Raw genomic sequence first — 16,243 nt, forward strand, 5'->3', positions numbered from 1 at the left:
AGAGAGAGAGAGAGAGAGAGAGAGATGGTACCTAAGCTCGGTCGAAACTGTTGCTGCATAAAATGCATGTTATCTACAGAAATAAATGGTCAAGTTTGGTATGTGGCATACACGTGCGTGTAGGCCATTTGTCAATGCTTGCAAAGTCAATCGGAATTCTGGAATCGATCGATATAATGAGAATTTTAAAGATTTATATTTTAATGATTTATGAGATTTTGATTTTTTTTTTTTTCATCCCTCCCTTCAATTTTTTATCCGCATTGATAGCAAATCGATGTTTCAAATCTCCAAAGTCTCCAGAGCCGTGTGAATGTACTTTAAGACTGTGAAGTTATATCCAAAAGCTTTGAAGGAGATACATGTAGCTCTTTAATCAAACCCTCGGAATGAACTTTTCCCCCCGGAAGGAAATTAAAAAGGGGGCTAGACCTATCAAAAAATCTTTACCAAAAAAAAAATCAAAATCCACCAGGTCTTTGGTCACTTTGATCATGGCTATATGTGGCTTTGCAAAAAAGACCTCCCCTTAGCCCCACCCCCGGGTCCGACGCCTACATGGATTAAAAAAGCTACCCGGGCTATTCACAGTCACTGGGTAATGTATAATTATATTATCATAGTGCGGGGAATTATCTTTTTATAAAAAGAAATTTATCTAATGCCACGTAGGGCGCCTGCATGAGATTTGGTGTGGCCAGTTGCATCTCCGACCCGCCGTAGATATATGTGACTGTCATTTTAAAATTCCCGACCAAGGACTAGATGATGGAAATTTTTGGCGTTCACTTGTAAATGTCCAAAGTGACCTGAATATTGTGACATGCACGTGACGAGAGGTTTCGTATTTACGAAAGAGTTTCATGGAGCATGACGGAATAAGGTATTTAGCGACATCAGCAGGGCAGAAGTACTGATTCAACAGAATTTAGAATCGACGAAAAAGCAATTATATATATAAAGCTAGGAGCTACATGTAGCTTACGATAGACACTATCCCTAACTAGCTATGATAGAATTTATAAACTGGACTATTGCATTTTGTCTTATACGCATGGTGTACTAGTATGAGGGTTTAAACGATAGTTGAATGCACGCTCAGCTTTGCGCAGATCTTGGCAAAAAAAAATCAAAAGTTCATGCATTCACTAGGTCGCAGAACGCCAGACTGTATAAAGCTTGAATTACCAGAAAATTAGATTTTACTGCATGTAGCATACTTTAATCAAATATATTCTACAAGATTCACACTATATGAAAATGATAATCTAATATATATTGTTCGATCATTTACAAAAATGAACTCAATCATTTCATATCATTTTTCGCAAATAGCGCGATTCTTTAATATGGTATCAATTTCGTTTTCAAATGCATACTTAAACATATATATATATTGATGAAGTCAAGATATTACACACAAAGTATGCATATATCCTAACGTTAACTTACTAAATACGGTCAGGCACAAAGAACAGATTTTCAGAAGGGGCAGAGCACAACTTGGAGGACCCAACTGGTCTGAACATTTATTTACCTAAAAAGAATGTAAGATTTTTTTCGTATAAAAAATTTGCAAGGGTATATATGCGATTGGTACAGATACATGTAACCATCGCGTTGCACATCAGGGCCAAAATCACTTTATTCATAATGTTAGTACTAGTATATATTACATGTAGATATATGTATTTAGTATATTTGCGGCGGACTCTGGACCCTGCATGGCTCCAAGCAAAATGACGGACAGCGCATATTAGGCTTTAAATAGATTTATGTCGAAAATTTTCCTATTCCTCCTCTTCTAAAAATCCCCATGAAGATGTAACCTGCATGGTCAAGGCTAAACTATATCAAAATAACAAAGTACTTTATATAATATTTATGTGTAACCATTTTTATCAAAAAATGATAACGATACGCGAGTTGTGAATATGAAGAGATATGTATACATTACATGCTCATATGTACATTTAATAAATATCATATGTTATATACATATTACATTTATGATATAATATCATCATGTTAATTTTTTTTTAAAATATGATTTATATGCATGGTTATGACCACTCTCAATTTGGTATGGTAAACATTTATAAGATCCGCGCCACTTTTTAAAAAATGTCTTAGTTTCATCGCCGGCTGTTGTGTCCCGGGCCACTGCACGTGGCGCAGCACCTATTGGCTATCTGGGGCACGGAACACATAGAGGTCTGTAAAACCCGGATGTAGTATTCAGCCACCTTGTCACATGATATGTTGAAAACAGACAGATCTTCGCATTTTGATGACGTCACGCCATGGTCGACTGAATTCTGCAGACGATCAAGATGCTTTTGAAGTTCTGCATCGTCTGAAAGTAAAATTGTTGTAAAATTTTTACATAAAGACCTGAAATAACCTTTTCCCTACTCAATCCCACGAAATCCTCAATTCATTAATTTTAATGTTCTTAGATTAACAAAGAACAATTACAATAGTTATTCCAAATCTTTTTTTTTTTTAAACAATGAAATGTTTACTTTGGAGATTCATGCGGAATACAATGCAGCGACATTGCAGAAAAAAATGCATAACCAGATTTATAATAGTACAATGTCACTACAATCACACTCGGGACCCCCTACCTCGATCCCCATGAACATTTTCTACATCTGCGCATGTTGCCCACGCCATAATGAAAATTCATGCGCTTATCAGAGAAGGAAACGTCCCAATTGCAAGTACCTGTCTAAATTTACCACTGAAAACATCTTGAACAGTATATCTATCTGCATGATTGTAGGTCCACTGGAAATTCAGGTATTTATGCAGCTAACAGTACATTCAAATCGCAAAAACTTCAGCAGCAATTTCAGTATTTTATAAATGACATACAATTTTAAGGGAATATGAATATGATATATTTAAAACACTTCCGTATAATTCAAGTATTATATTACAGATCGGGGCCCCCGAATGCATTAATAATTTGTGTACATGTATTAATGATTCGTCTATCAAAATGCATTTGTAATACAGTAGTGCATGTTTAGCTCTTGTTAACGATGACATAACGTATTTGAAAAGCTTTTGATGGTTAATCAATTTATACAACCCCCAAAATTGGGAGGGGGGCGAGAGCGAGTATTATGGGTATCAGCTGATAAATAATATAACCATAGTCCTGATATGAACAAACTCTAAATCTGATAGAAATTGTATCCATATCACCAAGATGATACATGTGTATCTTTGCGCACATCTAGGGAAAGGGAGGGGGGATTAAAGGGTCTGGACCCCACTGGAAGTTATGAAATTCACATATAAAAAACATACACCGAAAATAGGACTATGACACCCCTTCCCTTAGCAAATCAAACAAAATTATGTTCCAGAAGCCCCCTGGAAAACATTTCTGGACCGGCCGCGCATGATATCCGAAGACTTAAATAAGCAATGATAAGAATTGATTTTTCGTCTTTTCATCAGAGATTATAGTTATAGAGGAATTGTTCTAAAACAAAGATACACTTACCTGCAAAGGCCAGACAGAACAGACCCACAAAGACCAGGAGGTGAAATTGGAGAATTTTCATGATTTCTGTAGTATACAGTTAGGATTCAGATAGGCAAAACACATGTGTACAGGATCTATCAACAATGGTTTCAACAGAACGGAAAACCGTTAACAATCACTCTTTATTTTTTAATCTCTCGGATTAATAAGTTTTACTAATCCCTGTTGCAAGATCATCTATGTTCTGATCTCGAGTTAAATACCTGGGAACGAGTCTTAATCATCTTTAATCGATCTCTTTGCTTAATACATGTAATACACCTAAAATATAGTTGGTTGGTCATGCGCGGATCTTGAAAATTTTTCAAGACGGACGGAGGTCCGAGAGATATTTGCATTTGCCAAGGAGGGGGGGGGGTATTTTTCCGTACCCCCTTTCCCCGACTCCCTAGATCCGCGCATGGCTGTTGAACATGTGCATCTGTGCTAGCCAAGGAGTTCTGTCCCCGCGACTCTCCTCGTTAATGAGTAGCAGATCAGAAACCCTTGGCTAGCGAAGATGCATGTATTGATAGATGATCAGAAAATCCGTCTCTAAAGACACAAAAAGAGGACTATTTTTCATTTGATGACAATATGAAACACAACATATAAATTATAACAAAACCTTTTATTATTTATTTAACACTCAGTCATTTTAGAACAAAAAAAACAACTTAACAATGCCATATAGCAAAGATTTGTTACAACACATACATGTACAGTGAGACGTTTACAATGTTTACATTACCGCTACAATCGAGTGCTTAAAAATAAAACAAACATACACGCGCGGATATATATACTGAAATATGTTCAAGAACGACCATAATATCATTTCAAATTCCACAATCATTTTATTTCTTAGAATAAAAGGAACCCAAACTGGCCGGGGGGGGGGGGGGGGGGGGTGTGTGCTTACAAAGTAAAATAGTTATCGTTCTTGGACAATATGCACACGTAACTAGTACATGTACTATATATTTTTTTTTTCAATACGGTGACCATTCTTATGATATACGTGTAGCTTTAAAGGAAAAATTATTCATTTTAATATACCACTGAGATAACATACTCGTCTTGAAAGGGAAAATGCATATATATATATACCGAAAAAAATTCTGTTCTTGATCTTTCAAAAATAAACTTTTAATGTTAAAAAACCCAATAAGCATGCCATTCAGTCGGATATTCAGTACTTTAAGTTTAAACATATTGCGTATAATTATATATGTGTTTAAATACATTATATGTACGTAGTTGATAGAAACCAACTTTGTATTTCTCATGTTTATGAATGCGCAATACACTTTCTGAATACAGTTCCAATGTAAGGAGTTCACGTGCGACACAATGTAATCTTTGTATAACGTACACTACGTTGTAGGTCACGTGCGACACAATGTTACCTCTGTACATGTATATCTTACACTATGTGTAACCCGGAACCTTAGCCATAGCAGTAAAAATCACCTCTACTGCTCACTATTTCCTGATTAGATTTTCTTTTGTTCACTAATCCTGTGCACGCATTACCATTGTTTTCGTTCAGTTCGGGATAAAAAGAAAGAAACAGAAAAAAGATACATATAGGTATGACAATTCGAAATCGTGTCGTGTGTAAGTGGTTATTCCAATTTAAAAACGACACAACTAAGACGGAATTACTAGACTAAGTACTGTAAACCGACCTTTATTGGAGATTAACCTGAGATAAACTGGTTCATGGCGACTAACTTTCGCGACGAAGCATCATCTATACGCGTGTTTGCGGCGACAATAATTCACGACGACGAGGTTCTCGCGGACCTCGTGAAAATATTGCGCACGCGAATAAATGTTGGTTTTCAGTAATCATCAATTCAAGAAATTCATTATGTCGAAAGAGAAAGAATTATGTTCCAATTATCTGTGTAGACCAAATATACTCACATACATAAGCATGTGAACACCTTTCAACTTACTACACATGCATGCGCATATATTATGTAGGCTAACACTATTCTATACAATGCTACATGTATCTATTAGTAAATCAGAATATAAAATTACATGTCAGATACTAGATAAGAAAACATCATACAATAATCATAATTGTTTTTCATAGCTGTGTATTTAATGTCTCAAGCTTACTGTCCCCTGAATTTAATCGCCAGCAGAGATCGAGACATCTTCTTATTAAAGTTTCAAATTTCTATAAGTTAATTGAATCTGATGATTTTAAGTCCTCGAGAATGTATTTTTAAAATTTATATAAAAAACTTTTGAAAACTTTGACATAAAGAAAATAGCCAAGTGTAAAAGTTTTCGATGTAATGTTTTTCAGCAGGATGTTTCGATTAATAAATATATAAGATGGTTTTTTTATGGTTTCTAGTTGAATTTCAACTCATATTTTACACTGCTGTAATGGCGTCTTTGCCGTTCGGAATATCAACTCGTACGAGGTTGAGATTGTCAGTTTTGTCATCGTTGTATCCCGAGAGTTCGTCCTTGGACAAATGATAAACAATGCCAGCCCCAATGCTATCTCCAACTACATTGGTCATGGTCCGGAATCGATCCCTTTAAAGTATCATGATATCCGTTAAAATACGTCACTTATAAATATCTTAATGTAAAGCAATGAAGCAAAGTAGTTATAATAACTATTTTGCTTTTGATGAGAAACAAAACTGTTTTCATTAAAAAAAAACACCCAAAACTTACAGGAACCAATCAACAACAAGTATCAAGGTGACGTCATCAATGGGCAACCCGACAGCTGCGAGAACTATAACCATGGTAACCAGACCGGCTTGCGGAACGCCTGCCGCACCAATAGAAGCCGCCGTTGCCGTTATACTGAAAGCAAAGATTGAAAGATCTTTTGTAAATAACCAGGACTGTATTTGGATTTCAGAACTGAATGAATATAGTATTACACTGTACTAGCTATATAACATTTGTTGGTACATGTTATGCATTTTTTTCATTATCAATTTTCAAAATGCAATACGCAAAAAATCTTTGATGGTGAAAATTTGACGGGGTCTCTAACTGTATACAGGGTTATTTTCGCCCCCCCCCCCCCCCCGTGTAATTTTTGCCCTTTTGTTTCGCCGCGTCTTGAAGATGCAGTTGTGTCGCCTAGTCTTAAATTCGCCCTCTGACAATAAGGGCGAAAGGGGCGAAAATAAAACGAGGGCGAATATTTCCCTGTATACAGTATCAACATATGTGAATTTCAAAGAATGAACTTTTATTGATACAGTCATGTGCACGGAAAGTGAAAATAGAAACAGCTAGTGGAAATAAATTGGTACCTGATGGTCACAATTTGACCAAAGGACATATCTATGTCGTTGACTTGACCAATGAAAAGGGCAGCAACTGCTTCATACAACGCTGTGCCGTCCATGTTAATGGTAGCGCCCACGGGAACTACAAAGCTGCTCACCCTCTGGTCGATTCCATTTTTCGTTTCCAAGCAGCGCAATGTTACTGGCATAGTTGCTGAGCTGAAAGTTAAAATTTTGAATTTCATTAATTTGTTCATTAATAAGTTTAAACAAAACATTTCAATTTTATCCAAACAACTATGTACACTTAGAATAAAGTGTTGTAGTCCCAAGTTATTGCTTCTATCAATTGTTGATGGTTTTTCAATAAAAATACACATATCTGTGAAAGAAATACAGTTTAAATCCATAAAAGGGAATATATCCAAAATATCTTCATTGAACCATGATCATTTTTCATTCATAAAAGTTCACATGAACGAAAACAAATTTCTTACGGAGATTTATAATGGGAATTAAATGTTTACATCTTTTCTCCATTCGGAAGTACTCGGGATACCTCGCGCAATTTTTCAACGTTATCATCCTGGCTTGTTAATGGCTGATGCAATGCAAAATCTCTGTAGACTTTCTATTTTTGTTTGTGTATTGAAACCTGAAGTTGTAGAGGGGGCGTTTCAAATAAGATAATATGGACATTTTTGATATTAGTGGATGAACGTAGTTTGAGCACAAATGTATTTATGATTATTGAAATATCAAGCAAAAAGTGGTGGAAGCAAAAACAGAGTACATGTATAAAACTTGTTTATGAAAAACATATTCCCCAAAACAGACATTTTTAAAATTGTCCTGAATAGAATTTATTGATGTTGAAATGGTAATTATAAATATCCGAAATTTAATATTGTCGCTTCAATTATTGTTACAGTAATGAATGCATTTTAGAAATTTTTTTATAAAAAATGTCATACCAGTAACCGTAGTACTAAAAAAATTAGTTGGTAAACGAGTCATTTAAGTAAGTAAAATTAATGAAATTTAAACATAATATACTTGTATTTCTATACTAGTAAATACAGCATAGCGATGGAGAATATCAATTTCATTTTAAACCTGTTTTAGTGCTACACATTATGCAAACTATTATTAACTTTCAAGTGATCAATCGAAATCTAAGTACCTGCTCGAGGTGCCAAAGGCCGTTGCCATGGCTTCCAAAATGCCTCTTAGAAACACGTACGGGTTCCGCCTGGTGATGACGAAATACAGCAGTGGAAGGAGCACTCCCCCGTGGATGGTCAATCCGAACAGCACGGTCAGGAAATACAGCCCCACCCTCGTCATCAGTACCCCGAAGTCCTCCATCCCCACGATCTTACCGGCGATCAGGAAGGTGATTCCTATTGGGGAATACCTGCAAGGTTGATGACGTCACCGAAATAAAAATGATGCCATGTTAAAAAAAGACACCATTACGATAACGTTTCCTTTTCTGTTTAAAAAAACATATAAAACTTATTGAAAGATACACCATGAACTTTTTTTTTCAGTTTAAGGTTATATTCAAGTGAATATTAAAATTTTATTTGTATATTATTCATGGACTATAAGCTACAACTCGCTTTAGAATAAGTTAATCAAATTGATCAAATGTAATTATTAAGTAGATAAATTGTTTTTCTTTTTAATAAAAAAGAATTATCATTGTATGTAGGTCACACAATGTCTCCTTAAATTGTCTTGTTTTGAATCGTAGATGATTATGAATCAAGAACTCGTGGACGACTATTTCCACCGTAACCACTGACTAGATTTTACGTAGCGCATGTACATGTATACTATCAAAACGTACATGTGTGTTTATAATGTTATTAGTGATGTTCAAATGCCAACATTTACCATATGAAGACAACAAAGAGTTTCATGGTACAATCTGTGATACAGTTACAGAAATTGAGCAGTGGCTTGCCCTTGTCCCCCATTCTGCCGATGACGATCCCGAAACAGACGGAGAAAACAACCAGACCGAGGATGTTAGACTGACCCGTCTCTCCCTTGGAGGGTTCAAGGGTCACCGTCTCTGTAAAATGGAAGAGGAGTGATTAAACAGATGTACAATGTCTACACATTTGGCAACGCACTTTGAAAAAAAATAGCACTTTGAAAAAATAAAATTTCAAAGTGCAATAAAACAATATCAACGCACTTTGATGTGAGAGCAAGTTTACATGTGAGTCGATTATAATTAAATGAGAGAGAATTAAATGAATGAGAGAGAGAGAGAGAGAGAGAGAGAGAGAGAGAGAGAGAGAGAGAGAGAGAGAGAGAGAGAGAGAGAGCGCACACAATATATTTTACAACGCGAATATAGATCGATAATACTTTTTATGTATACATGTATTCAGTAAAAACACTCCAGCAAGACATTTGAGAGAAAGGAGAGTAAACTATCATTTCTCTTTTCATTTTCTCGGTAATTATATGTGATGGCATTACATGTATATTTAGGAAAGTACATAGTGATACATGTACAACACACTTAAATTCTTCGAATTCTGTTTGTACAATGTATACGTACCTTTGAGTTCAAATGTTTGGTTCATCATTTCAGAGGTCGAATTTTCGTTGATCAGTGAAAGGTTCTTCACAGTTTTCTTTTCATTGAGGTCTGTTCTGTACTGTTAAAAACCCCCAGGATATATATCCTTTCTAATATTGCATTTGGTTGTTTTCATAACCATTTCAGAGAAATACATGTACAATTTTTATATTGCTTTTATATAGAAATGACGTGAATTCTACGGCGAACCGTACGCGCATAATTTACGTGCATGTAACACTTCGTTGTGTTACCCGTTGCGAAGTGTGTTGCTAACGCTGAGGGTAACAGAACGGATTATCAACTGCGTCTTAACCAATCAGATTTCTGTATTTAACATAAAAGTATAATAAAACGAATTGTTACATGCGCATACGGTTTGCCGTAGAATTCACTTTATTTCTGTATAAAAGCAGTAAAATTTTCTTTAAAATTAAGACATTCAGTATAATAAAATAAATAGTGCCTGTTTGGGAGAGTAACTGTTGAAATTGATACCCCTCGAAAACCATTGTCAACCTCCACTTTGCGTCGGTTGACAATGGATTTCTCGGGGTGTTAATTTCAACAGTTACCCTCCCAAACAGGCACTATTTATATATTGTAACCTCGATCCGTTCCCTGTTTTCTATTGTCGCTACACGATGGAAAAAAAACAAAGAGCGGATCACAAGTCTGATTTTAATCAGATTGCGATGAACGTGAATTATTTTTATTTAAGGAATGAATTCAATATTTTTTAGTTTTATACGATATAAAATGGTTTGGGGCAGTTTACGCTTTATAAACCGCGAAACGGTTTATAAAAAAGCGTTAACTGTTCCAAACCATTTTATATCGCATAAAACTAATAAATATTAAATTCATTCCTTATAATTTAATTTATTTGCGATCAATTGTTGATAAAAACGGTCATTTGATCTATAAAATGACATCAAATTGTACAAAATTCAAACGTAACGTCAGGCGGATTGATACGTTTTTGACGTTTGTCATACTATGACGTAGGCAACATTCTTTATACGATATAAAATAAATTTTTCAACCAATCAGAAAGCGTGTTTCAACCAGAATTAAATTATTGGCCAATTTCTAAACATTTTTATTTAAACCATACTCACCCCTGTATAGCAAGCAACGATAAGATTATCCGGAAACATGTTTCTGTAACCGAAAAATATGAAATAAGAAATGATTCAATTAGTGTTAGATGTTTCATACTTTTTGAAAGAAGAAACTATAATCAACGACTATAAAATATTAATAAATTCTTTGAATGTTTACATTTACATGGCATAATATCGCTTACAATTTATGTAAAAATTGCTGATCTGATACATGTAAAAAAAAAAACAACCTTAAAGCGGCTAGGGCGCCTACATTCTGTGGTATAGTTGCTGAACTTATTTGATTGTTTGCGATAATGAATTTTTGAAATCGGTTTGTCTGTCAACGAACGATTTGCATTTTGAATGCAACCAAAAGCGATTTCGCAAATGAGGCCCTAGATTGAATTGTATACATTTACTTAACATATTACTTCTAAAAGCTTCCTGGGGAAAGAGAAAAAGTGAAAACAAAACAAACCAAAAGGGTGGCGATCGAAGTTCGCCCTTTTATTTAATGTCAATAGCAGAGCCTCAAATTCTAACATCCAGACTACACATTGCGTCTAATATCCGGAATACTACGTGGAGTTATTGAATGACAGAAGCTGCGGTGCGATTAATTAGTCGATTACCTCAACTTTATGGGGATAGTAGATCAATAAGCAGCTTTTAAGTGATAACCAGCAGTCGAGGGCCGCAGTGAATTTGTGAGAATGATCGATCGAATTTTTTATTCCCGGCTTTTTGGTGTGCTTTTTGATCGTAAATTTTGTTGACTGACAAAAAATATGCATGAAAAGTATTCTGAGAAGAAACATCAAGAGTAATAAATAATATAAAAAGAAATAGTGGTAAAAAATCTCCGCAAGTTTAATCTAATCAAAGCTAAAAAAAAAAATCTCAATTTTTATGTCTTATATAAACAAAATTGGAGAACTTATTCGATGCAATTACGTGCGTTCTTGAAAATAACGGTACATTAAATTGTCAAGATGGAAACTGTTTTTATTGTACGACACAATGAAGCAAATCGGAATTAAACGACAATTCATCAAAGCCAAATGAAGAAACACAAACTTCACCGTTGGAACCACGTCACATAAATAGCGCTCAGCTCCTGATAATTTCGATAGACAGAGGCAATTTACTTTTTTCACTTCTCGACTGGTCGTCTTTATTAGTGTATTTAGAGCGACCCCTTCCCGTGCTTTCAGTAAAACAAGGACTCGATTTATTGCAACTGTAAGTTAATTAAATTGTACTACATAAATGCATGGTACATGTAGCAATAATATGAGCATCCTGGTTGAGCGTGCATTTACTGGTCTTACAGGCATAGACGCATAAGTACATGTACATTGTACATAATTATGTATTAATAATGATGTATTTGTTGAGATATGCGTAGAGAGAGAGAGAGAGAGAGAGAGAGAGAGAGAGAGAGAGAGAGAGAGAGAGAGAGAGAGAGAGAGAGAGAAAGAGAGAGAGAGGGAGAGAGAGATGCACATAGTTACACTCAAGCACAGTCAAAAGGCCACGATGAATAATTCAGCGAACATTTGCGTGTTATGAGGATATTTTAGAGTAAGCAGGTCAGAACCGATGTGGATGCTACTGTACGGACGAGATTTAATCAGCCAAGGAGAGATTTTCTCTAGCAGCACCTGTACAAGGCACAAGGCGGATTAAAAATTCCATTAATAGGTGATCATGCCGAATAATAAAGCTTCTTTTGTGCCGAGCAATGCACGGAAACTTGGTCGGATGGCAGAATAGGAATCTAATTCATTGCAAAAATAACATTTCTTATAATTGTTGTTTTTAATCATGGATTTTTTAAAATGATTAATGTCATAATTGAAAAAAAGAAGGGACTTTTGGCCTTCAGTAGAACCTTTCGAGGCACCAAGTACAAAATAATAAAGCCGTGTATTAATTCACAATCTACATGTAAATAAATTATACATAAACTACAAAATACTTGAAGACGTAATTTGTAGTTCAAGACATTAAATATTTACTCTAAGGAATACTGTAGAAATCATATTTTGTAAACAACTAACGTCAAGAAATATAATACATCTGTACATATAAGGATCTCTAAAAGATATCAAGCCACATTTAAATACTTTACCGCAACATTCAAAAGAAGAACAAAGTGCAACGAGTGAAAGACCAAAAAAAAACCTGTTTGGTGGAAATTGCAGTATTTACGTGTATATTTGAACCATTTATCTTAAATCGCTGGTTTTTACAAAGATTAACAATCTCTTTTGAGTGGGTTTTATAATTAGTTTTGCGTTTAAAATTCCAAGAGCTGCTATAACAATGACACACATTGAATTCTCGCTGTCAGAGAACGGAGAAAATCCTAAACTTACAACCAATGAATTATCAACTTCCATGGCCAATTCATGTCTCTGCGCAACCTTTCACAGCGCAAAAGTTTAATTGAATTTTTTGACATCCTCCATCTTGATACATTGTTACATTTATAATATTCACCAGTTCCCTAACCTCATAGCGCTTCAGCTCTTGCAAAATATAATTAAATTAGGCATTGATAAGAATTGCAAAGGTATTAATTATTTAGTTAATCTGTGTGATATTCCTATTATTAAGTACGGCAAACACTTTGGATTTTATCTACCGGAAGTGTTTATAAACCGTTGATTAAAGAAAAACAAAAACCCAGGGGACGGGAAAATGATCAGCTTATTGTCATGTGGAAAGTCTGATTTGGTTTAAATATATTTTGAAACTTAGATCACCCTATTCCTAATTTTATGTTTTGTGCTAACTCACCTAATGAGATCAAGAAATGTATCCACTGAGTTTAGTTTTTTGGCTTCACCGTATCTAGGGATCTCGGTCTGGTCGCCATTGGAGCCTGGACGAATTGTGACGGCCATTATGATCCCAAGGATGACAGCCAACATGGTAGTGGTCCCAAAATACGCCATCGTTCGGAGCCCCATCTTGCCGCATGTCTTAGCATCAAGTCCCGCGATCCCGCCAATCAAACTTGCAACAACCAATGGAATGATCAGCATCTTGAGCATGCGCATTAACATTTCTCCCGGAAATTGTAAGTACATGATTTCTCTTTTCGTTAACTGTCCTGTAGCTCGAATCCCGAACCCGATTGCGCACCCAAATACTACTGATAGTAAGAGAAGAACCAGAATAAGGTTTTGTTTTAATCCTTTCACGCACAGGTGTAACATATTGGTCCCATGTCTTTGCTGGTACGAGCCCTCGTTTTCGTACAGAACTTGAGTGTCATATTTCGCAGATGTGTCGTTGCTACAGAGAAGTTTAGATTCTGGATCCACCAGTGGTTTTGGAGGTTTGTAGTCCATATTGATATTTGACTTTTACCTTATTCCCCGGAATCTGATTTACAATTTATCTATACATAAAAGTATACAGACAACAGTTTGTTTAAATGCAATTTTTTTAAGTTTACTGATTAAACAATAATATTAGTATAGCACCTGAATCAGAGGCATTGGAATTATCCGAATGTCGTATCCAAGATGAGAATGGACACTTGTACAAAAACATACAAGGTAGATACAGGGAGAATCTAATTAGATGCGCATGCGCCAGAAAACAAACTTCTCCATCAATATGGAAATACTTATTTGCTTCTCTTCACTGGGTAATGAATTGCCTCTAAGAGTAAATCTACACAACAATATAGATGGACCAAGGTATAGAGCAAAGGAGAGAGGGAGACTTTCAGGGCAGAATCGATGTGAGCGCATTACCGACAATATCCCGGCTCTTACCTCAACAAGAGAGAGATATTTCCATCGACCACCATCACACAGTATTTGTTTACAAATAGGGGATATATTGAAAAAAAGGAAAGAAGTCAGACCAACGCTCACATCAGAGAGAAAAGATTTTTAATGAAAAAAAAATGAAGTAAAGCTTTATCATACTACACCAAAGAGACTTTATCTTCCAAAAGTTTTTTTTTCATTAAGGGCTCTTTGATAACCACGAAAGTTCATAAACCTTTTCTGCAATGAAAAAAAATTCATATGTCTAAAACAATTTTATAAACAAAGATATTAGATATCACCATCAAAGAAATATTCTATTCTTGCAGCCTATTCAATGCAAATTTGTTAAATTTTTACAAATCAAATCATTATATAACTTAAAACATCAAAATATGATACCATAATTTTTGAAATCATTTATGGACCTTGTTTATTAATGGCGTAGAGAAAGGAAAATGAGGGCCTGTTTTCATCAATTCCTAAAGAATTGCAAAGTTGTCTATTTTGAAAGTTTTGATTTATATGATTACGGTTTCTTAGAGGACACAAAGAAATCCTTTTTGAATTCATTTGTGTTTTCTTGTAAATGACATTGGCAATTGTAATAGGTTGTGGATAAGTTAAAGAACAGCTTTCTTTCATTTGGTTTTACGCTAATGTTTTGTCAAATAATGCAAATTCTTCCGAAGACGGGCCTATTCCAAAATTCTGGGTTTTTTCCCCCACTCAAATGTCTTGACATTACATTTTTGGGAGGCTTCATTATTTGGTCGACATAGCATTTAGTGCATATACCTTGCACTTTGAATTAAAGGGCATAAACAGGCAAATTCCTGATTAAATAATAGCGGCCTTTTGCTCTCTTTGTTTTCCTTGCTTCAAGCTAGGAAGAATTGTCGACTTGAATTGCTGTTTGAATTCGTATGAATTTTACATATTCAATCATTTTTTTTCTTTTAATACCAATGTTGATCACTATAATTTTATTGCTGAAATATGAACATTACACAGTTTGTTGTGTTATTCCAACATTCGTTAGAGAAATCGACTTTCATTACACAGAAACGGTGAAATATCATCAGATAATAAATAACAATTTTCGTTTCAAATAATTTCAATATCAGAACAAAAAAACCCCAAAAAACAAAAAAAAACAAAAAACAAAAAACCCAACATATATATGTGTCGAAGAAAGTTTTGACTATATATATATATATATATATATTTAATTTAAAATCGAAACACATGTAATATCATCATTTACCAAAGTCAAATTCCTGAATAATTGTTTGCATGTACCAGATCAAAACAAAAGTCACTTTTATTAAAATTGATGTCAAATCATACAAAAAAGTTCATTGGACTGAGGTTTTAATGATTGTTTTATATAATACATACATATAAATACGTGTACATATTAGATGAAATGATTAAAAAAGAAACAAGTTCTACATTATAGGCTATACATTCCTCTAACTATTTTTAGAATCGGTAGAACAACAAAGTAGTGCCTTGAAGCAAAATACTTCCTATACTTTCAGAGGCTAAAAACATGTATTAGGACAATTTAAATCAGAATGAATGAAACATGTCAGAAGAGAGGGTTTAAAATTTTAAAGGCAAGTGTCAAAATTGAATTATCATTTGAAGGAAAGAATTGACTTTGTTTGATGTACATCCTTTTCAAGACTGTGAAATTCCCTACTTTTACTTTCATTTTCAGAGTTTATCAATACAGACGCATTTTGCCCGAAAACTAATTCGACTTCACACCTAGAAATTTTACCAGGAGAGAGACAATCTTATGAGCTTTTATTCAAGAGGTCCCGCGTTGCTGAACGAAAATTAGGACCGGAGCTATGAATCCTAACGTTATCATTGCCACCTATGGAAAATGCAATAGTGGAATATACCCT

At 34.8% G+C, this 16,243-nt stretch overlaps 1 protein-coding gene and 1 long non-coding RNA gene across 2 annotated transcripts; both read right to left on the minus strand.

Annotated features, from left to right (window-relative positions):
- Nucleotides 1–2,133: 2,133 nt before the first annotated feature.
- On the minus strand, nucleotides 2,134–3,794 carry LOC117683955 (uncharacterized). Its single transcript, XR_004597811.2, has 2 exons — nucleotides 3,521–3,794; nucleotides 2,134–2,356 (listed from the first exon to the last, which is right to left on the minus strand). It is a non-coding gene; the product is annotated as an uncharacterized lncRNA (long non-coding RNA).
- A 1,818-nt stretch (nucleotides 3,795–5,612) lies between these two features.
- Nucleotides 5,613–14,356, minus strand: LOC105322634 (excitatory amino acid transporter 1). Its single transcript, XM_011421461.4, has 8 exons — nucleotides 13,339–14,356; nucleotides 10,546–10,588; nucleotides 9,404–9,503; nucleotides 8,725–8,905; nucleotides 8,006–8,239; nucleotides 6,847–7,041; nucleotides 6,251–6,385; nucleotides 5,613–6,106 (listed from the first exon to the last, which is right to left on the minus strand). The coding sequence occupies exons 1-8, from the start codon at nucleotides 13,893–13,895 to the stop codon at nucleotides 5,938–5,940; spliced, it is 1,614 nt and encodes a 537-aa protein (XP_011419763.3). The 5' UTR covers nucleotides 13,896–14,356; the 3' UTR covers nucleotides 5,613–5,937.
- Nucleotides 14,357–16,243: the final 1,887 nt, after the last annotated feature.

This window comes from Magallana gigas, chromosome 10, assembly GCF_963853765.1.
Source record: "Magallana gigas chromosome 10, xbMagGiga1.1, whole genome shotgun sequence".
NCBI classification, from domain to species: domain Eukaryota; kingdom Metazoa; phylum Mollusca; class Bivalvia; order Ostreida; family Ostreidae; genus Magallana; species Magallana gigas.

Bases quoted from the DNA above. Each gene is read 5' to 3' on its own strand.
- LOC105322634 (XM_011421461.4), bottom strand. From the start codon at position 13,895: ATGGACTACAAACCTCCAAAACCACTGGTGGATCCAGAATCTAAACTT. The intron at 10,589-13,338 runs GTGAGTTAGCAC...TTTCGGTTACAG, and splicing joins ACATTTCTTGATCTCATTAG to AAACATGTTTCCGGATAATC. The intron at 8,240-8,724 runs GTAAATGTTGGC...TCAACCTTGCAG, and splicing joins CTCTTTGTTGTCTTCATATG to GTATTCCCCAATAGGAATCA.